The 24,307-nt window shown below is 33.2% G+C and overlaps 1 protein-coding gene across 4 annotated transcripts in view; it reads right to left on the reverse strand.

Annotated features, from left to right (window-relative positions):
- LOC145690917 (uncharacterized) overlaps positions 1–23,733 on the reverse strand; it is a 36,738-nt gene extending 13,005 nt beyond the window's left edge. The window contains exons 1-2 of one of the 4 annotated variants that reach the window (XR_014132301.1): positions 23,165–23,733; positions 17,292–17,375 (exon numbers count right to left, since the gene is read on the reverse strand). Coding sequence is in view for 2 of the 4 variants with exons in the window: in XM_081766356.1 (XP_081622482.1) it covers positions 102–132; positions 23,165–23,529 (396 nt within the window). In the remaining 2 variants the exon portion in view is untranslated. Of the gene's footprint in view, positions 1–101; positions 133–17,291; positions 17,376–23,164 lie in introns of all 4 variants that reach the window. The other 3 variants (XM_081766355.1, XM_081766356.1, XM_081766353.1) reach the window with 3 other exon arrangements.
- Between the last annotated feature and the right edge of the window lie 574 nt (positions 23,734–24,307).

Consider the following 24,307-nt stretch of genomic DNA (forward strand, 5'->3'; position numbering starts at 1 on the left):
AAGAAATAAGTAGCCTAAATATCTAAAGAATCTATGTGCAAAACGAAAACAGTGATGAAATATTTCGGAACTGCAAACATTAGAGTGGAACAAATACTTACGTTTCTTTTTAAATATTTCGAATGATTGAAACTGAAAAAAAAAAGTGTAGAAAAAATCAATTAGAAAACAAATATGTTAAATAAAGTTACGTGCATGACAAGCATTAAAATCTTGGAAACCAGCGAGTTCACATGTCTTGTGAAATTTGTTCTTTCATAACGTATATTTTGAGAATTTCTATATTTTCAGGTTAAATTAAACCTTAAAGTGTACTCACCCTGTTCATAATCAGGTATTGACTAAAATAATTCCGGAAAATTTTTGATTCAATAATATGAGTATGATATAATATTGCAAATTTGAACAGGATTATTGCTTAACATTTGTTTAAAATATATATTGAGCCATTCATAATTGGATGTGTAATTGTTGCATCTTTTCTAAATGCTTTAAAAAAAAAAGTTGATAGAGAATATAAGAAAAATGCTACCTATATCCACTGATGGTCTGAATTGAATTTTTCTAAAGGCTAGACTTTTCTTTCTTTTGTAATATATACTTAGAAATAATATTGTGCACTCCCATTATAAAGAGTAGCCATTAGAGGTGTAAATGCCCCACATTATTCTAAGACATTTTTCTTTTTTAAAAATCATATATTTTTACAGCTTTCTCTGTGCCAACAGTTTGTCAATCTACACGTAAGGGAGTTTATATTGCGTATAATTGCTTCTTCTGGTGGATTGCATGATAATTGTGCTTACATTAACTATTCGATTTCTACCTTATTACTTAGGGATGTGGAGCTTTTAGAAATAAACTCTTTAGCCGCATTAATTTCACGCGTTTGTATAGAAAAAAAACATGGCGATCACCATGGTAACGGAAAGGAAATGACGACATCACTATTCCAGTCTACAGCGTCTGGAGGAAGGTAAGATCGTTATGTCGTTTCATTAAGATTCTGGTTTCAAGTTTTTTAAAATGCAGTTCTGCGCTTAAATGCAATTACCAGTGATGCGAATACAGTTACTATTTCTCTGGACATTTCTGACTGGGTATATACTATTCATTTCACTCCGTTTGCTTGTTTGGAAATAGTTCCGCACGTGTGCTAATGATTACACTAGGAAAGTAGACCAAATCATGTGCTTTCATAGCATGATATTATTGCCACCTCCATACAGTTTGAAATTTCATTTATTTATTTATTGTAACAACAACACAACAGGCGTTCTTCCCATTTACAGTGTTTGTTTACATATATGGTAAAATATCATTATTTTTACAGAAGAAAAACATACAGAAGTTTTTATTGTTTCATTAATTAACTCAGCTCATCATACTACAAATTGTGTTCCTAAACATTATTTCAGACATATTGAATATGTCTATCATTTCACACTTTTCTTCAATATTATTGTAGTGAGAGCTCATTCTCCATAAAGGGGAATTATACAGGATGTCAGTGCGTGCTTTCTTACAGTACATGGTACTACTATTGCTTAACCTCGTTCTAGACGTCGGAACATGCAGAAATATATTAGAACTTAGTACTATGCAATCAATTTTATTATTTATTATTTTATGTAGAAAAACTAAATCATTCACATACCTACGTTGCTCTAATGTTGGTATATTGAAATTGTTTGTTAGTTCTGGGTATGATATGTATGCTGGGTACATTCCAGTTTTTTTATGCATTAGTAATCTCAAAAACTTACACTGCACTCTTTCAATCATTTGGATATATTTTCCATTATGAGGAGTCCATATAAAAGAATCGTATTCCAGTTGGTATCTCATATACGAATAATATAGTTTCAAAATTGTCATGTGGCTACGGAAGTCTCTACTTACACGACAAACAAATCCAAGACTTATAAGCATTGTTTACAATAGTTTCAATGTGATGTGCGAAAGTCAGTTTTGAGTCAAAGGTAACACCAAGGTCTTTAACAGTTTCCGGCCTACAAATATTTATACCGTCAATAGTATAATCATAATTTATGTATTTTCCTTTTCTAGTAAATGTAATAGCTTTACATTTAGTTATGTTTAGGCTAAATTTATTCACGTGGCACCGGTGTTTTACATTTTCCAAGTCTTCCTGGAGGTTTTTACAGTCTTCAAGTGATTTAATTTGAGTACATAATTTTAAGTCATCTGCAAAGAGTAAAGTATGCGATTTCTTGATGTGCTTAGTTATGTCATTGATAGTGATGAGAAATAATAAAGGTCCAAGGTTTGATCCTTGCGGTACTCCCGATGTAGCATTAAAATTGTTGGAGATATGACCTCTGTAAGCTACAGATTATTTACGATCACGTAAGTATGATGTGAAAAGTACTAATGCTTGCTTAGAAAGATTCATAAGAGCTAGTTTTTCAAGCAAAATGTCGTGGTTAACTAAATCGAACGGCTTCTGAAAGTCTGTATAGATTACATCCACCTGTCCTCCTTTGTCTAGTTCTGAAGCTATAAAGTTTGTTATAATTGTCAAATCAGTTGAATTGGATCTATTCTTGAGAAATCCGTGTTGGTATACAGAGATACTGGATCTAACATGATTAAATAAGCGATTGTGTATCATATATTCATAAATTTTTGCAAATGGGGATAGAATTGCAATTGGTGTAAAGCTTTCTATATTCTTAGCATTACTAGTTTTTGGAATAGGACATACCAAGCTTTCTTTCCATCGGTCTGGAAAAACATTATATTTTGCGGACATGTTTAATAGTATATGTATAGGATGTTTTATGATATCAATAGTTCCCTTTATTATGTAGGATGGGATACCATCACGGCCACACGCTCTTCTAGATTTCAACCTTTTAATGGCATGTTCTATTTCTGATATTGTTGTTTCAGTGATTTGGAAAATATCGAGTGATATACTTCTAGGTTCATGTGACATTAGAGCATCCGTGTTATAACTCACAGGTTCATGATTGTAAACAGACCTAAAATAATGTGCAAAAGCCTCCACAATATCCCTGTTACACTGTAGACTTTCACCATTATACATAAGGGGGCCATTAGTCAAATGCCTTGTTTTATTTTTGATAAAATTCCAAAAGTTTGTTGGATCATCTGCTATGCAATTTTCGGAGTTAGCTACGAATTCTTTGTATGCTTTCGCAATTTTTGTCTTTACCTCCGTCCTTAAACTACAGAATTTATCACGGTAATATGTATTATTGTCTATTGTGTTCTTTCTGTTTTTGTGATAGTACGATTTTTGTTTGATTTTTCGAATTATTTCTGAGTTAAACCAGACAGGAAAGATTTTATTACAGGGATTCTTTTTAGTTGGAATGCATTGTTTAAATACGTCGTAAATTAATTTATAAATGTTTTTACAGCTTTATTTACGTCATTTTAATATGAAAGGTAATTCCAACTAACTTTTGGAAGTTCTAAATACAATTTATGATAATCGGCTTTTCTGAAATTAAAACCAGATGATCTATTGTTTACTTTTTGTTTCGGAAAACGTTTAACTGAAAGCGCTATAATTAAGGAGGGACTTTCGTGGCTTTTCACGTTACACTCAGTTAAAATATAAGTTAGTTGTTTAACAAATTGTTCATTACCATAAACAAGTAATAAAAAAATCATTTAAATTAAATTGACGACTCTCATACTACTTGGATACAAAAAAGAAAACATCTATATTCCAAGTGCTATGTTGCTACTTGCCAGTATCCTATGAGCTTTGAGTACTCTGCAAGTGCTAATCGAACAAATGTCAAGCATGGAATATTTTGCTGGTAAATTATCAGTATTTTGAGAATCTGTAATTTCAAAACTGACTTCCAAAAAATCTCAGCCTTCCACTTTTTTTCGCCAACTGGTATGTATTACTTGATATGTAAAATTTAACTCTAATTTTTGAGGCTTCACTCGTGAAGTTCTTGATTTTATATGGAATAGCTCAGCGTTTACATCTTCAAGTGCAAAAATTTGGAACTGTCCAAAAAGGCAGTATGAAATATGATAAAAGCTATCAATACATACAAGCACTGCCCAATGGTAGAAAACTCATATCTTGGTGGAATTCAATCGAAAATAGTGTGAAAAAAACTCTTAAAAATTGAGAAAAGGTACAAATTAAAGAAAGGGAAATATACGTGGAAAAACAATATATATATATATATATATATATATATATATATATATATATATATATATATATATATATATATATATATATATATAAAAACCTGATACACAAGTAAACTATAAACCATTAGCTCCATAACCTTCTCGTCAGTCTTGGTTCATTGTACTCTCACGTTCCTGCAATTTAATTGTATCATCGAATATATTGCCCCATGTAGAAAATAGTTTTATTAAACCAGTTTATATCTTTCACTCATAAAACCTTGGATTCATAGCCATCATCGTGCTTTCCTAATGTAAACCTGCAATCCAGAATGAAATTCAGCTTAGACAGTGTAGTTTTCTATGCTACTAAAATATTTTGTACGAAAGACGAGATGTACTTAATAATTTCGTATTTCCGATTATATTCCTAATCTGGACTGTACAGGGGTAATTTATAAATAAATAAACGACGCTTCGCTGGCATTTTATGAGTACATCTCATTAACCCACAATGAAATTTGACTTAACATCGTTGGGAACGAATTTAAATAATAATGATGATGTCAGGCTACAGGAGTTTTATATAGAAGAACGAAAAGTTGATCATAAAATACCTTTTTCAAATGTACTACGAGAACATTATCAGATAAAATGATGCTGCTCCTTAGCAAAAATTGAAACTAACGTTACTTTGAAATCGATTAGTAGTCATAATGACCACCTCCCGTTAAACGAAAACTAAAAAGAAGAAGCCGACGTTGGGCACATTTATAAAGGTATTAAGATTCTATTTTGTCAAAAAACATACTTTGCATAGCTATTTTGTATTGATAAATCTATTCTTAATCATCTATTTCAAAGCTTTTCTTAAATAAAAATACAAAATCCTGCAGGAATTGTATCTAGGGCCATTCTCGCTTGTCTAAAATCTAAAAGCAGAGTAAAAAAAATTTATTTCACTCACCTAATAAGAAATCTCCTGATCGTAAATTACATTTTTTGTAATTAGGAGCAAAATAACTGGCAACAGCTGTTAAATAACGCAAGATGTTTCAAATAGAATGGTTGGGAAATTTCTCAAAGTTTGTACCTGGGATATTCTTACATTCGTCTATATTCTCAAATAAGATGCCAATTATATTTCACTCGCCTAAAAGAAATGAAACTTTCTCAAATTATACCATCCGCAGAGTAGGAGCCGTTTTGATCACCAAGTTTGAAACAAGTTTAATGCTGCGATCAAAATTTCTTTCATTGTTTATCAGTACAGACATTAATACTTCCTTCTTCATAAAAAAAAAAAAAACTCACGAGTTATTTGCCTCTTATACTAGGAATAGGAGTATGTCAAATATATACCTCTACGATAGGCTCAGAGCACCGAAAAAAATTCGAATTGGAAATCGCTTGAAATAGAACGAGTTGAATCTTTCTTTGTTGTTTCCACCTAAAGATATTCTTACAAATTTCTAAATTGTAGAACACACAAACTGTTAATTTGTTAGACTTAACTACTAAAAATGAAAATAAATAAATTATTTATTCCGTAAAGTTGGCTGTAGAATAGCTATAAGTAAAATGTACAAATCCGAAACAAGGAAATCCGAAGTCAGTAAAATATTCCCAATACTTGTTCTTGAAATATTATCAAACTTGCGGTTGGTAATAATAGTTTTTCCGCTTCTCAACACAAAGGATATAATTTGAAATTGTCTTATCCGTAATAACTGAGGTTTTACTATAAGGTACACTTTTGTTACTATAAGGTACAATATAAAACCTACAATTACGTCCGTAGATAACAGAAACTAAAATTATCCATTTCTTCTGTTTTTTTACCTACTCTAAATTTTGATCTCTCATTTACGCGCTCTGAGGAACTAAGGTGGAGGTGTTTCACTTCAAATCACGTTATCGCTACCGGATGAGTGAAATAATTAGTTATCATTTTCTAAAATCTAGGAAGAGATAATATTATCCTCGGTAAGAGCTATACAATTATACCCAATCGTTTTATTTGTAACATGTTTAGAATTCAGATAAATCGCTTTATTAGTGGCGTGCGTTCTGCTTTTCACCATAGGGGTTATAATATGAAATCACACCATTTAAAAGCCAAGTAAAACGGCTAAAATTTTCAAGGGTCTTACAGAAAGAATGGGCCTAGATATGAACCACAAACAATTTCTTATTTTTTATTTATTTGAGACACGGAATATTTCCGGGTTTTCTCCCTGGCCTATTGAATCCCGGTAAGGAATTTATTTCCATTTCTTTACTTTATCTTCCAAATTATAAGAACAATATGACTAATTATTTTATTTTAATATATTATGCCACACTTCTAGGTTTTAAAGAATTTGGAAGTTAAAAAAATTAAAATTATTTGACTGTTCTTTATATAACTAATAATATGATTTTCTTAAGTTCCATTTTTATTTGAACTAAAAAGTAGGGCAATTGTTTAGTATAGGGGCCAAAAAATAGTAAAACGTGGAATAATTTACGGAACAAATGAGTTAATAGTGGTGTTCAAGTACTCAAGAAAGTATCGAATACAAATTTTTAGGGAAATAGGGGATTTGCACAAACCACAAATGCAAGTGGAAGTGATTTATGTGGGAAAAAAATGTGAATTGCTGGTAACGCAGATAGAAAACAACGTGCCTTGCGAGGCTCTATCCCGCCTTCAATCGCAAACGCTCGCTCGGCAATGCTGTTTGAGTTTAATTTTGGTAACGTAATGTAACTTATGAAACCAAAAATTGCATCAGAATAGAATATCACAAAAAGAAGGCTCATATGCTGGTCTACCAAAGATAAACAGAAGCAAAAATTAGCAAAGTACTAATTTACAAATAATGAAAAGGAACCATTTTTAAAGTAATTTAGAATTACGTAGAAATAGAGATGTAGCACTATTAATAAACCCTGAAACACCGTTAGTAATAGCCGTCGGTCTGTCTTCTGTCTCTGGCTAGAATTTTTGAAGAGGTACTCAGGCTTGACATGTGAATTAAAGCACGACATTTCGAGAAATGGGCAGGAAGAAAGGTCGTGTGGCAATAGTACATGGAAAATCATAAAGATAAGAATTTATCTTACAAATATTGTGAACATACATATTTATGCCCAAATGTTGACAAAATGGTGGGACGTGTGTCTTCTGACAGTTACCCAACCTAATTTGTTTATAACATTTAAAAATATAATAGGTTTATAATATGAGTAGTAGAGTCAGATTTACAAAATCCACTTGCATGTAAATTTAAATTGTTTAGCGGTTGAAAACTATGTGGACTTACTTTACCATTTTTGAAACATATTTTCTTTCCTAGAACATATTGTAAATAAATAACCATCTATGCGTACTCCCTAAATATAATAAAAGAACATAACATCGTTCAGAATATCGATTTTAAAGAATCCTATGGGGACAACTGTAATAATATACTGTGATATAAAAACAAATTTAACTTTGAAATGATAATATAATAATAGAATGCATTTTTATTTCTGATTGTTCATAAATTCCCGGAAAATTCCCATTTTTGGGAATCTTCCCGGGAATATTCCCGAAAAATATCTTCCCGAGAATTTACCCATTACCAGTCTTGTCATGTTCTCGCCATAGGACAGTTTGTGCATGTGGATAGAGCCTCTGCCGTTGTTTAAATTGCTAGCACGGCCCATTTGTGCACGTGGTCCCGAGTTCGATTCCCGACGTAAGAGTGCTAAAAATTTAGTTTACAATGAGTTACTTTAATTAATTATCCGTCATCGGTACAGAAGTTACAGGGAAAAAAGAGACAAAATCTATTATGCCAATAGATTCGAGTAGCATGTTCTTAATTAAACCATATTTTGGCTAAATTATGAATTACAAAATAAATTAATATCAGTATATAATATGTATTGTAGGAGAGCTGTAAAGTGGTACTATTTTATTTATTTATTTTATTTATTTATTTATTTATTTATTTTTTTTTTTTTTTGGAGACACGGTGGCCGAGTGGTAAAGTTCTGCTAGTTCGTTTAGCTTTCGTCAAGCGGGTTTTGTAGTTGAAAAATAAAAACATGTACGGGGGATTTCGTGGTATTCTTTTGTTTCCTCCCACGTTTTTCACTCTACCGTTCATTCATTGCTGTCATCACCGTCTGCCTTGGTGCATAATAAAGTAACATTAAAGTAAAAGAAATAATATCCAGAATCCCTCTTCTTAATATATAAAATGACAGACGAAGTAGAGGCCTGCACGAGCTCAGACTGAGCCCGCGGGCCGGATTCGGGCTTACAAAGCATAAATCACATCGGGCCTGAGTAGTAAACTTTTAAATATACAACCTAACTTTATAAATATGCTCTACAACGATATTTATTGGACCGTTTTTTCTGGAGAATTTTCAGCACAGTGCATAATCACACCTCCAATTGCTGTAAATAAATTACAACAAAATACACTACAATACAATACAATACAATACAAAATATACAATTTTTTTTGTAGTTTCCAGCTAAAGATATTCTTACAAATTTTCAAATTGTAGAAAGCACAAACTCCTAATTTGTTACACTTAACTACTAAAAATGAAAATAAATAAATTATTTATTCCATAAAGTTGGTTGTAAAATTGCTGCAACTAAAAGGTACAAATCCGAAATAAGTCAGGAAAAATATCCAATCCATATTCTTGAAATATTATCAAACTTGTGGTTGGTAATAGTTTTTCCGCTTCTCAAACCAAAGGATATAATTTGAAATTGTCTTATCCGTAATAACTGAGGGAAACACATTTGTTGCTATATGATACAATATAAAGCATACAATTATGTCCGTAGATAACAGAAACTAAAATTATCCATTTCTTCTATTTTATTACCTACTCTAAATTTTGACCTCTCATTTACGCTCTCTGAGGAACTAAGGTGGAGGTGTCTCACTTCAAATCACGTTATCGCTACTGGATGAGTGAAATAATTAGTTATCATTTTCTACAATCTAGGAAGGGATAATAGTATCCTAGGTAAAAGCTATACAAATATACCTAATCGTTTTATTAGTAACATGTTTAGAACTTGGATCTATGAATGGCGTGCGTTCTGCTTTTCACAATACGGGTTATAATTTGAAATCACACCATTAAAAGACAAGTGAAATGGCTAAAATTTTCGAGGGTCTTACAGAAACAATGTCCCTAATAATACAAATAATTTCTTACTTTTTTATTTATTTCAGACGTGTTTCCAAACTCTAGTGATTACTGATGCCAGTTTCGATTTCGAGCGTTGAATGTTTTAAAGATTATTATAAATATTAAAGATTATTATAAAGACTATAATAAATCGTGGACAATACTGGAATCATTATGTATTGTCCACGATTACTCAATATGTTATGATTATTAATATATACTTTTTCTATATCTTTTTATGTTATGTTAAACAAATGATACAAATTACGAACTCTTTCCCCAGTATTAGGTAAAAATTCATATGATAGTACTTCAGAAACTTGTATTTTACCATGCGCCTGGAGAAATAGCACTAGCTTTAGGAAAAAATGTGTATACAAAAGTTTAGAAATAAGAAACTGATAAGAATAACAAAGAAGAGGAGCAACAATCTTGTGATTTTAATGTCTTTTCCGGTACACTTGCAATTCCTTATCATAATTACAATAATAACTATTATTATAAAATATAAAGAAACTAAATACCAATGAGCAACACCTACTGCGCCTGAAAATTATGGATTCGATAGTGATAGCGACCCTATTTGATCATTTTCCCATTCCTACTCTTCCTAATATTTTGGGGTCTTTCACATCTATAGTACCCTACTCCATAATGTTAGATATAAGTGTATATTAACTAGCTGTTATAAATTAGTACACGAATAGAGCTTCATCCTCCTAACGTGATGACAGAGAAAGAGAAAGTTAATAAAATTTTCTTTAATACTTACTTTTCCCCACTTATGGTAAACCAAATAATGATATATAACCTACCGTTTAATCGTGGATGATGTCTTGCATAAAACTACTTTGAAGTACCATAAGACGGGATTACTCGGCACAAAATTTGAAAAGAGTTTCACGGTACTCTTTCGGTAAAAATGTGATCAGTAGAGAGAAAGTTTCAAGTGCCACCGTAAGATAGAACATGTTACTGTATTTTGGCCATAATGTCTGCGGTTAAATTCAGTTCAAATTACCGGGAAAGCAGTCACTGTAAAGGCTGATAAAATTTAACAAATATCATCTGTAAGAATTTCCGTCGAAGTTAAATTAGTTTCGTAGAATACTACTTTGATGCAGTAGTTGAATTTGAAATGTCTCAAAGCCATAAAAAACGTAAAACTGGGAGAAGGCGTTTAAGCCTGTATTAGGGGTTAATTTGCACCGGTACAAAATATCGCTTAGATAGAAAATTATTACCACTGGAGCCTCCTGTGTTTTAAATTTAGGTAAATTTCCAATTTAGGTAGAAGCTGCAACGGATTTCTTGTTAGAAAACAAATTATGAACACTGGCAGATCCAGAAAAGTTGTTTGAGACGAACATCATTTAAAAGGACTTTTTTTTTTTTTTTTTTAGAAATCGCTAGACTTTTGGGAACTGGGCTTGCAGCTTATACACGTAGGGATCACTAGCAACAAATTTTTAGGAAATCTTTACTTCGGTTCAAACAGTGACTGCAACGATTTATCTAATCCGGTGTCGGGAGCAGTTTAGGAATTATTCCTAAACTGCTCCGGTGTGCTCCCGGAACCGGATCAGTTGAATCGGTTATAGTTACTGTCCGAGTCAAAATAATGTACAATGTTAAGAATTATACTATAAAGACAAGGGCCAAGAAGTTACCAAACACCATTCTTAATCAATCCAGGTGAAGTGGTGACTATCAATATTGATATCTAAATGGGGGCTACCACCCCACCCACACATATTAAAGTACCATAAAAACATCCAAAGAAAATAATATTTATTCAAAACACTACTATAAAGCTAACGTAAGAAGGAAAAAAAATAAAAAAAGCACTCATCACTAATTATAAATCAGTGCAGCATGATGCGGAAAAATAAATTGCATTTCACCAAGATAATGGAACAACCAGCAGCAAAACAAATACTTTGCCAAATATTCAAATGCAAAGCAAATCAAGAATAAAATTAATATCAATTAAAAAAGAAAGCACACACCGTTTCGCCATACCAGAACACTCATGAATAATGAACTCATAATTACTGATTCACGAAAAAATAAGATAGCAAGAACACATGCGCAATCCTCAAGTTAACATTACTGAAAAGTGTTCCTTTCCGCACAGACGTCGATTTATTAAAGCGAGCACACTTGTTATTATTACAAACAAGACTAACGAATAAACGCCCACTTTTACCATACGTCGGGAATATCTTCAGCCTTCGAACACAATCATCACAGGTTTTTTCTAACTCAAGTAAACCACACAGTGCTGCAAACCGATATGAATTAATATCCGAATCTAATACAAACATATTAAACAACAAGTTCAAATTATTTGTATTAAATTCATGTTATGGTTTCTAAATCGCACCTGCTAACTCGATTGCCGCCATGAAACGAAAATTCAATTACCCGCACACCGCATTCCACCAGCAATAGCACACACATAGAAGCAGACAGAACATTTGACGTCACAGTAACAAACTACCATATGACTTTACAGAGACACTTAGTGGGAAAAATATGAACTATTACCAAACTCTGAACTAAGACGTCACACCAAAGGCACGAACAGTTGAAACAAGTGACTCACGCAGAAACAGTTACAGGAAATGTCTAAACCTGCAAGAACCGATTAAAGTCACTGTTTTTGAGTCTAATCACAGACTTGCCGTTAAAAAAAAAATGTAATTTTGGGTAGGTTTCAGCCTGAAAGTTACAAACCCGTAAATCTTGAACTGATTAGTGTCCGGATCATATTCTTGGACAAAGAGAATTACCAAATTAAATCAGTTTAAGAAAATGATTTTTTCTTTTCGTCAGTTGGCACTTTTGTGGAACATATGTTAAACTATTAGAATGTGGTTCCAGAGTCGGTAACAGAAAATACATAATTTCCTTTACAGATATCGATAATTCAAACTAAGTACTGATACCGGTACCAACAATATATCAATGTTACTAAAATGCATGCAGTTTTGTGTAGAATGTAAAACGTTGAAATACTGAATTAAAACATTGCACAGAAACGTATGTCAACATACTTTTTGTATGTTGTGAAAAGTAACCCCACCTACGAAACGTTTCACATTTCAATTTCAACAATTGCATCAAAGTCCAATTATACACACTAGTATTCTACGAAACTGACTTTGACGGAATTTTTTTGAAATTTAGGCAGTTTTTACAATAACTGCTTTCCATACCACTACAACAAATCCTCCCGGTAATTAGAACTGATTCTAACCCCCAACATTATAGCCAAATTACAGTTACATGTTCTATCTTACAGCTTATTTCAAGGTAGCTGTTTACAGTTCATGGTTGTACCAACAGAGGACTATGAAACTCTTTTCAATTTTGGTGCAAAGTAACGACCGATATGCAAAGTAACCCCCTGTTACGGTATCTAGTAACCACTCTAAAAGAAATGGAGTATCAAAATTGAATGTGTCAAATCATGACACGGAACTAGAAAAATTTTTGGGAATGAAGGAATCCATATAATTAAGAAATTACGTCCCTAATGTATTGCGGTACTTCGGAACACAAATATGCAAGCAAAGTAAGCATTTCAGAATGTTACCTATAAAGTACTTAGGAACGTTCAAGTACACATTAAACACGCAAGACATGTAAGTTTATCCTAAATGAAGTATTTTGAGCTATCCTCGTTTAGCAACATTCTGCGTAATGGTCTAATCTGCATAGCAATCTTTCTTTACTGGCCATCTAGCGCATGCTCGTTAGAGTTGTTTGAACAATAATTCATATATCATGTACGTTTATTAAGGCCTTAAAGTGATCCTATATTGAGAAATGGAGTTCCATACCCTAGAAATGATTGCTGGGAATATAAAAGGTCGACTTCATTGAAAGAAATGAGTGCAAATTTGAAATGGATTTGTGTATGGACCTCTACAATTAATGAGACATCCATTGTTGATAAAAAATATTCTTTATCTTGTATTTTGCTAATGTCTTTCTAAGCCCTCCGGAGAAATGAAGCTAGAACCATTTGAGCTAAATCCTGAGTAAAATTACAAACGTCCCTAGTTTTTTTTTTTTTTAATATAATACATTCCACATTTAATTTGGAAAATTTTAGGATGAATATTATTCTAGTGATTTGTTATTTTACAAAAGTCTCTATATAAATAAAACAATATTGCCGAGCACCTATATTTTAAATATGTGTAACAGTTAGTGAGTAATTTGTAATCAGTAATAAACGAATCATTTTTTTTTTATCAAAAAATAAATTACGTAAGATTTGTATGAGTAGTAATTTAAATCTTGAAAAAAAGGATTCCTTTATATCTTGACAAAAAATCGATTCCTTGTTATTATTTGGTATACAGCTAGTGTATGTGTGCCACGCCATTTCGAAATTGTAGATTGCTAACTTATGTTCGAAATATCTCCCATAACTAAATATTTCTTGTGAGGCATTTCTTTTAACCAACAATTTTCCGAACCGATGTAACCGTATTATAAATCTGAGCCAATTAGTATATGAAAACTGAACATTACCTTTCTGGCCGAACTGAATTTAAATTTTTTGTGGTTATTAATTGTTGGGAGTCATTAGAGTACGACGCGCAAGTCTCCTGAACCACTACTTTTCGTAGCGTTTCTATATTACTTTCTAATGCAGAATCTGATTCTGCAAATTCTGATTTCAACGTATCAACGGTCAGTTTCACATCCAAAGAATACATAGCTGTACCCTTGTCCATTGTTTGTTCTCCTTCCGTTGTAGATAATATTAACTCTTTGTTGTCAGTCATCAGTTCGCATGTCCACCCTTTCCCTTCGAGTGGATCTTCCTGAGATAAGTCAAACAAAATTTCTTCTTTGCACATCAATTCCTACTTAACAGACGCCAGACGCCTCTCCAGCCATTGTGAATTCAAATATTATCAGAATTTAACACTGTTCTTATACTTCCTTTATTTTTATTTTATTTTACTTTTTTTTTTTTTGACAGTGTTAATGAAATGATTTACGAGAACTTTCAGAAAAGTAACTTTATTTTCTCAATCTTCTTCCTCTGCGGTTGCGTTTTTTCTTTCTTTCTTTCTTGCACACTAATAACAGTAACAGGAGTGGTGGTGCCTCAGGCGGAAGCCTAAACAGGCCACAAGTGTTGTATTGGTCAAATAGTGAAAGTGAAAGGTCAGATAGCGAAAGTGAATGAAAGATAATTGTTGCGAGTCCAATATGGAGAACGAATTATTTCGGGCGGCAGGTAATTCTGCGTTTTCTTTCGTAGAGTGATTATTATAAGAGGCACCACTTCTTATACAACAATTTTTTTTTTTCAGAATGCTACAAAACTGACTCGCTTGTATCGTCTGCTTCTAGCGTTGTCTACTACCAGCAGCAGGGAGTACACCCCCAACACCCCCCTAATACCCCTCCAAATTTCTTTACACACACCCCTGAATGGAAAAGGAATACTTCCCCAAATCCAATTGTATCAATCGGTATCATATAGGTTATTTATTACATCAAGTTAAAAAAGGTTTAGCGTTAAGGAAAGAAGGCAATATTCTTATTTATTTATTTCACTTCAAAATACGAAGCGACCTCGTTCTGATGCACGGCTTCGAGAACCACATGAAATCATTGTTTCGGGCGATATTTCGATCGAAACAATTGACAAACCAGACCGCTCATATCTACCCTCCTGGTCTCCGCGGTCCTTTCCGAGAAAAGAGATTGATGGACAGATGCATATGACTGAAATTGGCAACGTCTTCAGCGGTCAACAACCTACTTCCTCCTCAATAAAGAATAATGTGACAATATAGTAATAAGTCTATACCAGATTCAGTTGGTAAGTGCTACTCTGCTACAGGCTCGCAACCAGAGGGGAGGCTAGGGAGGGACTGGCCCACCCCAAATTTTTCATGTCCCCTCCAGACTTCAATACAAAATGCAATATGTGGATATTTGTAAAAGAATTTTTAATGACTTTGTCAATCCTAATATATTCATGGACCGCCTAAGCTCTGTGGCTGGTTTCGAGCCTGCTCTGCAAATGGTGTATCAGCGGACGAACGTTAGAAGGATGTAGTCAAAACGTTCTTCAGAAATGAAGAGATCGGTCGAAGTAAGAATTATACATATTTTTAGACTGAGTCTAGTGTTGTGCGGGAATACATTTGGCGCTAGCTTAATTTTTTGTAAAGTATATTTTTATTCATGTAAATTCATTGAATGGAACAGGCTCATAGCGAGTCACTTTTGAAACTAAAGTTTACTTGTTTTCAAATTGGTCAGTAGAAGTTACTTTTTTTTCAAATTTGTAACTAAAAGTTACTTTTTTTGGAGGTAAAGTGACTTTTTCGTGTGATTTATGTTTTGGATTGGCAGTTTTCTAAGAAAAGTATAAAAGGAACTGGAAAAAGGCAGGAACTTGTTACTCGTTACTCATTCTGAAAGCTTCAGTACTTGCTGCCATATGTGAAACAGTCAGTTTTATTCTCACTTCACCTTTTATTCTTTCTAAAGCACAGTGGACGGTTGGTGGATGCTTAAGCTCTCAAGGTGTTGAGAACCCTCTGTGTCTATTTTTTCTTCTATCATAATAATCTTTTAGTATGCTCCGTTCAACGTTGTGTGTGTGTGTTTGTGTGGTTCATCATATTCGTTTTGTATTATGCTTTTTGTATGTTCTTCTTAAGAGTAGGTGATGAATTTGAATATTTCACGTTTTTGAGAACTCTTAATGCTAAGTTAAACATAATGTCTATGATGAAAAAATTCGGAAATACGCCAGAACTTGTTCCACTTAATCAGAAGCTTTTTACTTCTGCTTAGCGTAACTACAAAGCATACTTAGAAAACCTAAGAAAGGAGGAAGTTCAAAAAGAAAGAAACAAAAGTACAGAAGAAACAAAACAACAAACAACGGGAGAGCTGATGAAGAAATTGACAAAGGAAAAAAGGAGCATGATGAGATTTTGGTCACTTTTTCGTGTGCTTTTGGCCATTTTTGATCACTTTTCAACGTTAAGAGACCAGACAACTATGAGCCCTGGGATTATTAAAATTAGGGTACATTAAAAAAGACAAAACAGACAGATACAAAATAGTTTTAAATTGAAAAACTGGATTTCTGGAAAGAACTAAATCAATGAATAATTTTCTTATGAAAGATATTCAGAGCCAATAACGTAGCCAGAAGCGGAGATTAAGAGATCAAATAATATTGCTACAATTAACGTTAATAACAGGGTTAGAATATTAAAGTAATGAAATTGTAACTATGTACAGTATTAATTGCTAAACGAATGTGATTTCAGCATGGGACGAGGGAATTTTTTCCAAATTAATATTTTGAAAAAAAATCACCCACTAAAACTTGCTGCAGGTGAATGAATTGAATAATAGCCGAATTTTGCAAAATAATTACAATAATTCGTATGTAATCTATTCAAATGTAATTACTGGATAAAATAGTGGAGGTTAATTCCTAATACAGTGAAACTTCTCTTAACGGCCATGCCTCAATAATGGACACCTTCATAAGAGGACAAACTTTCTTATTCTTCCATGCCATGTATATGTGTGGTGTGGTGTTATGAGAGAGAACCCTCCTTTTTAGGGACATCTCTTCATTTACGGACAAATAATCGGTTTCACCGATGTCCGTTTTGAGAGGTTTCACTGTATTACTTAGTTTAATAATAATAATAAAAGCTCAAATGTGTGAACTTACTTCACTGAACCTACCACTACGAGGAGCTAACATAATATAATAATAATAATAATAATAATAATAGTATTGCAATAGTTGCGTAAGAAAATATACTTGTTTTCTTTGAGTTTGTTTAAAAATGTATATCACTATTCTGAGAGCACCCCAACTTTTATTTTGAACACCCCCCTAAGTAAAAATTTCTGTAGCACTTACTGACCAGCAGAGATTCTTGGGCAGTGGAAATATTCTCGGTGGGAAAGAATTTTTCTAAACGGGAATATTCCCGGTTTTTTTCCTTGGCCTATAAAATCCAGAAAAGAAATTTATTTTCATTTCTTTACTTTATCTTCCAAATTATAAGAACAATATGACTAATTACTTTATTTTAAGATAAGAATTTAAATATTGTGAACATACACTTTTATGCCCAAATCTTGACAAAATGGTGGGCATGTGTCTTCTGGTAGTTACCCAACCTAATTTTTTTATAACATGTAAAAATGTTTTATCTTTATATCAGTAGTTGAGTCAAGTTTAGAAAATCTACTTACATGAAAATTTAAACTTTTTAGCGGTATAAAAGTATGTGGACTTACTATACCATTTTTGAAACATATTTTCTTTCCTAGAACATGTTGTAAATAAATATCCATTTATGTGTACCCTCTAAATATAATAATATATTAATAAAAATAACATAATATCGTTCAAAATATACATTATAAAGAATCCTCTGGGGGACAACTGTAATCATATACTGTGATATAAAAACTAATTTAACTTTGAAATGATAAAAAAAAGTAATAGAATGCATTTTTTAATTGTGATTGTTCATAAATTACCGGAAAATTCCCATTTTTGGGAATATTCCCGAAAAATATCTTCCCGGGAATTTACCCATCACTAGTCTTGTCCTTTTCTCGTCGTAGGGCAGTTTCTGCATGTGGATCAAGCCTTCGCCGGTGTTCAAATTGCTTGCGCGTGCCATTGGTGCACGTGGTCCCGAGTTCGATTCCCGACGTAAGAGTGCTAAAAAAATTAAGTTTACAATCAGTTACTTTAATTAATTACCCGTTATCAGCGCAGAAGTTAGAGGGGAAAAAACAGACAAAATCTATTATGCCAATAGATTCGAGTAGCATATTCTTAATTATATCATATTTTACTTAAATTCTGAATTGCAAAATAAATTAATATCAGTATACTGTATATATTGTAGGAGAAGTGTAAAGTGGTACTATTTTATTTTATTGGAGACACAGTGACATTTCTGTCATCACCGTCTGCCTTGGTGCATAATTAAGTAACATTGAAGTAAAAGTAATAATAACTAGAACCCCTCCTTGTTAATATCAGGGGCAGATCCAGGTGGCAATCGCCCCCCCCCCAAGAGGAAACTTTCTTATTTTATATATATAAATAAACTCATCCCAAAGTTTGGAGCCCTTAAAAGTAGCAGTATGACAACCCACCGCCCCCCCCAAGAAGTCGGTCCTGGATCCGCCCCTGGTTAATATATACAATGATGGACGAAGTAGAGGTCTGTACGAGCTCAGACTAAGCCCGCGGGCCGGATTCGGGCTTACAAAGCATAAATCACATCGGGCCTGAGTAGTAAATTATTAAATATAAAACAATATTTTTCTGGCCTAACTTTGTAAATATGCTCTCAAACGATATTTATTGCACTATTCTTTCTGGAGAACTTTCAGAGCACAACTGCATAATTGAACCTCCAATTGCTGTAAATAAAAATACAATTTTACGTTAATTATTAAGTTTTTGTAATTCGGGCTTATTTCGGACTCATTTGATTATCACACGAGCACAGGCCTAAATGCTAAAACCTATTTCGGACTTGGGTCGGGTCTCACATTACAAATTCGCTAAAAATTCTGGTCTCTGCAGACATCCGAGATGAAGTCACGGCGGTACCCCCCCCCCACGCACACAAAAAAATTATATTTATAAACACAAGAAAGTTACTACACACACAAAAATCATGGGATTACTCTAGCAGACGGTTCTACTAAGTTTTGGCACTTTTACATTTTCAGGTTAGGTTAGAGCTTAGTATTTCTTTTAGCCGATCATGCACTAAATGAGATACTCCGTTACTAGTTGCAGATTGAAGGCTCAGTATAAATAGTGTGGACGTATGGCATAAAAACTGCGTACAGTGCATGAAATAAGAATCAACTTATGATAGGTGGCCACTAAAAAGCACGAATGCTATCTAACTGAGTCAGATCAGGAGAGCAGCAGGAAGACCTGACCGGCGACAAGGGCCGCGTCCGTAGGGAGCACACGCATAAACGAGGATAGTGGAAAGCATTCTTATACATACAATACTTTCACTATCACTCAAAATTCATTTCAATATGATGTGCAGTAAATACTTATATTCACACTCTTATTGCTTCACGAAAAATGTTTCACATCGTATTTTACCGATAAATATGCTACTTGGTAGAACCGTCTGCTCGAGTGAACCTAAAAGATTTTGCTATTTATTTATAGATCTACTTTCGGTGAGTCCTATCCTACTTTAATACTCTAGTCCACCACTCACCTGGGACGAGTGGTTCATCTGTACGAGCGAGTATTTAACACAGGGTGTTTATTGACCTGGGAAACTTGGAAAAACCTGGAAGTTATCAACAAACCTGGATTTTTTCATAATTATACATTTTCACAGCATATAATAGAAAAATCCTAATATAATAGAATAGTCCTAATAAAAAACAGCAACCAGGAGGATATCTGATCTGAGTTTTGTCAATGCTTCTCCATGCTTGTAACAGATTTTTTTGTACGCTTCCCGTGGCTGAGTTTCCATAGACCTCTTAAAAGTCTTCAGGTTGAATTTCTAACCATATTTTGTGGCAGTTCGAAAACTTTTTTGCTACATTACAAATCTAGAAATCAGGGAAATATTGGAAACTTCTCCTTTACGAAATTTTACGAAAAAGTAAGGGACAAACCAGGGAAAATGGTACTTAAACTACAAAATCAAGGAAAATTGTGAAGTTTTACTCAGAAAGTGAAACTTTCTTTTAGGTTTTGCCTATTTGTTAAGAAAACCCGATAACTGAAACACGAGAAGGATATAATTAAGATATATGAATGACACGTTAGTTAAAGTTGAGAACTCTAGTTGCTATTTATCAGTTACAGCACATTTTTCTCAATTGGACTTGTGGAGAGGATAGTAGCAGTAACAACTTCTTTGTTTTAAAAAAACTGGGAATTAATACAAATTAATACAATAATTAATAAAAAAACGATACACAAGTAAAGTATAAACTATTAGCTCCATAACCTTTTCGTCTGTCTTGGTTCGTTGTACTCTCACGTTCCTGCACATTCGATTGGATCATAGAATATATTGCCCCGTGTAAGAAATTTAATAAAAGTTGAAAATATTTTTTCTTAAAGCAGTTTAGTTCAAATCTTTGTCTCATAAAAACTTGGACTCAACCACCATCGTTCTTTACTAATGGAAACCTACATTCAAGAATGAAATGCAGCTTAAATGATACAGTTTTCTATCATACTAAGAAATTTTCTTCAAAAGGCGGGATGTACTTAAAAATATCGTATTTATGATATTCTTAATCTGTACTGTACACGGCTGATTTATAAATAAATAAATAACGCTTCGCTGGCATTTTATGAGTACACCTCATTAATCCACAATGAAATTTGATTTAACATAGGTCTGAAATGAATTTAAATAATAATGATGATCTATATAGAAGTTCTACATTTCTATGTAGAAGAACGAAAAGTCGTTTATAAGATACCCTTTTCAACAGTACAACGAGAACATTATCAGATAAAATGCTGCTGCCCCATAACCAAAGTTGAAACTAACGTTACTTAGAAATCGATTTGTAGTCATAATGACCACCCACCTTTAAAGGGAACCCAAAAAGAAGAAACCGGCGTCGGGCACATTTTAAAAACACATTAAGATTCTATTTTGTGAAACGAGATACTTTGCATAGTTATTTTGTATTGATAAATATATTCTTAATCTTCTATTCCAAAATTGTTCTTAAATAAAAAACACAAAATCCTGCGGGACTTGAATCTATGGCCATTCTCACTTCTATCTAAAATCGAAAAGCAGAGTAAAAAAATTTATTTAACTCACCTAATAAGAAAGACGTGATCTCAAATTACATTCACTACAGTTAGAAGCAAAATAACTGGCAATAGCTGTTAAAGTTTGAAAAATGTTAAAAATAGAATGGTTTGTAAATTTTTCATGCTTTGTACCTGAGATATTCTTACGTTCCTTTATATTCTCAAATAAGATTTCAATTCATTTCACTCGCCTAAAAGAAATGAAACGATCTCAAATTATATCATCCGCAGAGTAGGAGCCGTTCTGATTGCTAAGTTTGAAACAAGTTTAATGCTAGGATCAAAATTTCTTGCATTGTTTGTCAGTACGGACATTAATACTTCCTTCTTCATTAAAAAAAAAAAATACTCGCGAGCTACTTGCCTCTTCTACTAGGAATAGCTGGATATCAAATACATAATCTACAATAGGCTCAGAGCAGCGGAAAACAAAAAAAAAAAAAAAAAAGAATTGGAAAGCGCTTTAAATAGAACGAATTGAAACTTTCTTTGTAGTCTCCACCTAGGGATGTTCTTATAAATTTCTAAGTTGTAAAAAGCACAAATCTAAACTTGTTGAACTTAACTACTAAAAATGAAAAGAACTAAGTTATTTATTCAGTTAGGTTGGTTGTAGAATAGTTGCCACGATCGTCGCCATGAAGGAAAAATTCAATTACCCGCTCACCGCATTCCACACATACAAGCAGACAGAATATGTGACGCCAGAGTAACAATGTACCATATGACTGTACACAGACACCCAGTGAGAAAAATATGAACTACCAATCTGTTTACAGTTCATGGTTTTGCTAACAGATGACTGAATCTCTTTTCATATTTTGTGGGAGTAATGCCCGATGTGCAAAGTAACCCCGTGTTAAGGTAGCTAGTTACCACTCTAAGCGAAATGAAATATCAAAATTCAATGTGGCAAATCATGACACAAAACTAGAAAAACGTTTGGGAAGGAAGGAATTCATATAATTAAGAAATTACGTCCCTAATATATTCTGTTAATTTGGAACACAAATATACAAGCAAAGAAAGCATTTCAGAATGTTACCTATAAAATACTTAGATACGTACAAGAACACATTCAACACGTAAGAATGTAAGTTTATCCTAAATACAGAATTTTGCGCTATCCTCGTTTACCAACATTCTGCGTAATGCCGTAATCAGCATAGCAATCTTATCTTTACCGGACATCTAGCACATGCTGGTTAGGGTTGTTTTTATAACAATTCACTTATCATGTACGTTCACTAAGCCCCTAAAGTAAATATATATTGAGTAATTTAGGTCCATACTCTAGAAATGATTCCTGGGAATGTAAAAAGTCGACTTCCTTGGAAGATATGAGTGCAGCTATGAAATGGTTTGATGTCTGGACCTCTACAATTAATGAACATCCATTGATGGTTAAAATATTCTTTATCTTGTATTTTACTAATGTCTTTCGAAGCCCTCCGGAAAAATGAGGCTATACAGATTTGAGTTAAATTCTAACTAAAAACACAAACGTCCATAGATTTTGTTCCAATATAATACATTCCACGTTTAAATGTGGAAAATTTTATGATAAATACCATTCTCACGATGTCTTATTTTACATAAGTCTCTATATAAATAAAACAATATTGTCGAGCACCTATATTTTAAATATATGCAACAATTAGTGAGAATCTGTAATCAATAATAAAGAAATAATTAGTTTATCAACATCTGAACTACATAAGATTTGTATGAGTCGTATCGATCTTATTTTTATTTGATATACAGCTTGTCTATCGGTGTCATGCAATCTCCAAATTGTAGGTCACTAACTTACGTTCGAGATATCTCCCATACCTAAATATCTCTCGTGAAGTATTCCATTTAGCCAACAAACTTTCCGAACGCATGTAACCGTATTATCAATCTAAGCCAATTAGTATCTGAAAAATTGAACATTACCTTTCTGGGCGAAATGAATTTAAATTTTTTGTTGTTAATTGTTGGGAGTCATTAGAGTACGACGGGCAAGTCTCCTGAACCACTATTTTTCTAGGCGTTTCTATATTCCTTTCAAATTCAGGATCATCTTCTACTGCTAATTCTGATTTCACCCTATCAATGTTTAGTTTCACATCCAGAGGACACATAGCTGTATCCTTGTCCATTGTTTCCTCTCCTTCGGTTGTGGATAATATTAACTCTTTCTTGTCAGTCATTTGTTCGTATGTCCACCCTTTCCCTTCGAGTGGATCTTCCTGAGGTAAGTCAAAAGCAATTTCTTCTTTGCACAAGAATTCCAACTTAACAGACGCCTCACCAGCCATTGTGAATTGAAATATATTAATAATTTAACACTGTTCTTATACTTCCCGTATATTATATGTTGCCAGTGTTAATGAAATCATTTACAAGAACGTTCACAAAAGCAATTTTATATTTAAAATCATCTTCTTCTGCAGTTTCTTATTTCCTTAGCCACGATCGTTCACTCGGCAGTTGTTTGTTTGTTTGTAGCAGCCGGAGGAAAGTGAAATGGAACCCGGATGTATACTGTTTTAGTTCAGATTTCTATCAAGTGAGATATTTTGTCGCTAGTGTAGCTCAATATCACATACCGCTATTCTCTTGTTTAAGAAGGTATCCATCCATCTTTATCGTTTTAGCGGGAATAGATAATCCTGTATTTCTGCATGCCATTGCGGTTTGATTGACTGTCGAACTCCCGTATACTAATTTTATTTAATATACGTGCTATTATTGCTTCAAGTGCTACTTTTGATTGTGGCTTGTGCCGCGACTTAAGATACTTAGTGCGGACAATTTAATATTTTAACACAATTTTTCCACTTGAGAACAATATCTGGTCGCGGCTTTTGTGTGTATGTGTAAGCGTCTCGTGGAATAAGACATTTTCGGTGCCACTTGATAACAGTCACTAACATCACTCACGCACCTACTGTAACTACTGGAGACAAACTTAGAGATATCTTGCCCCAAACACTACACATTCCCCCCCCCCCCCACAATTCAGGGCAGATCTTAAGCAGCACGTGCGCTGTCATTCTCTTCAATGTTGCCGTACTTCCGTAACCTTTCATAAAC

The sequence above is a fragment of the Thermobia domestica genome, chromosome 7, assembly GCF_964235325.1.
Source record: "Thermobia domestica chromosome 7, izTheDome1.hap1.1, whole genome shotgun sequence".
NCBI classification, from domain to species: Eukaryota; Metazoa; Arthropoda; class Insecta; order Zygentoma; family Lepismatidae; genus Thermobia; species Thermobia domestica.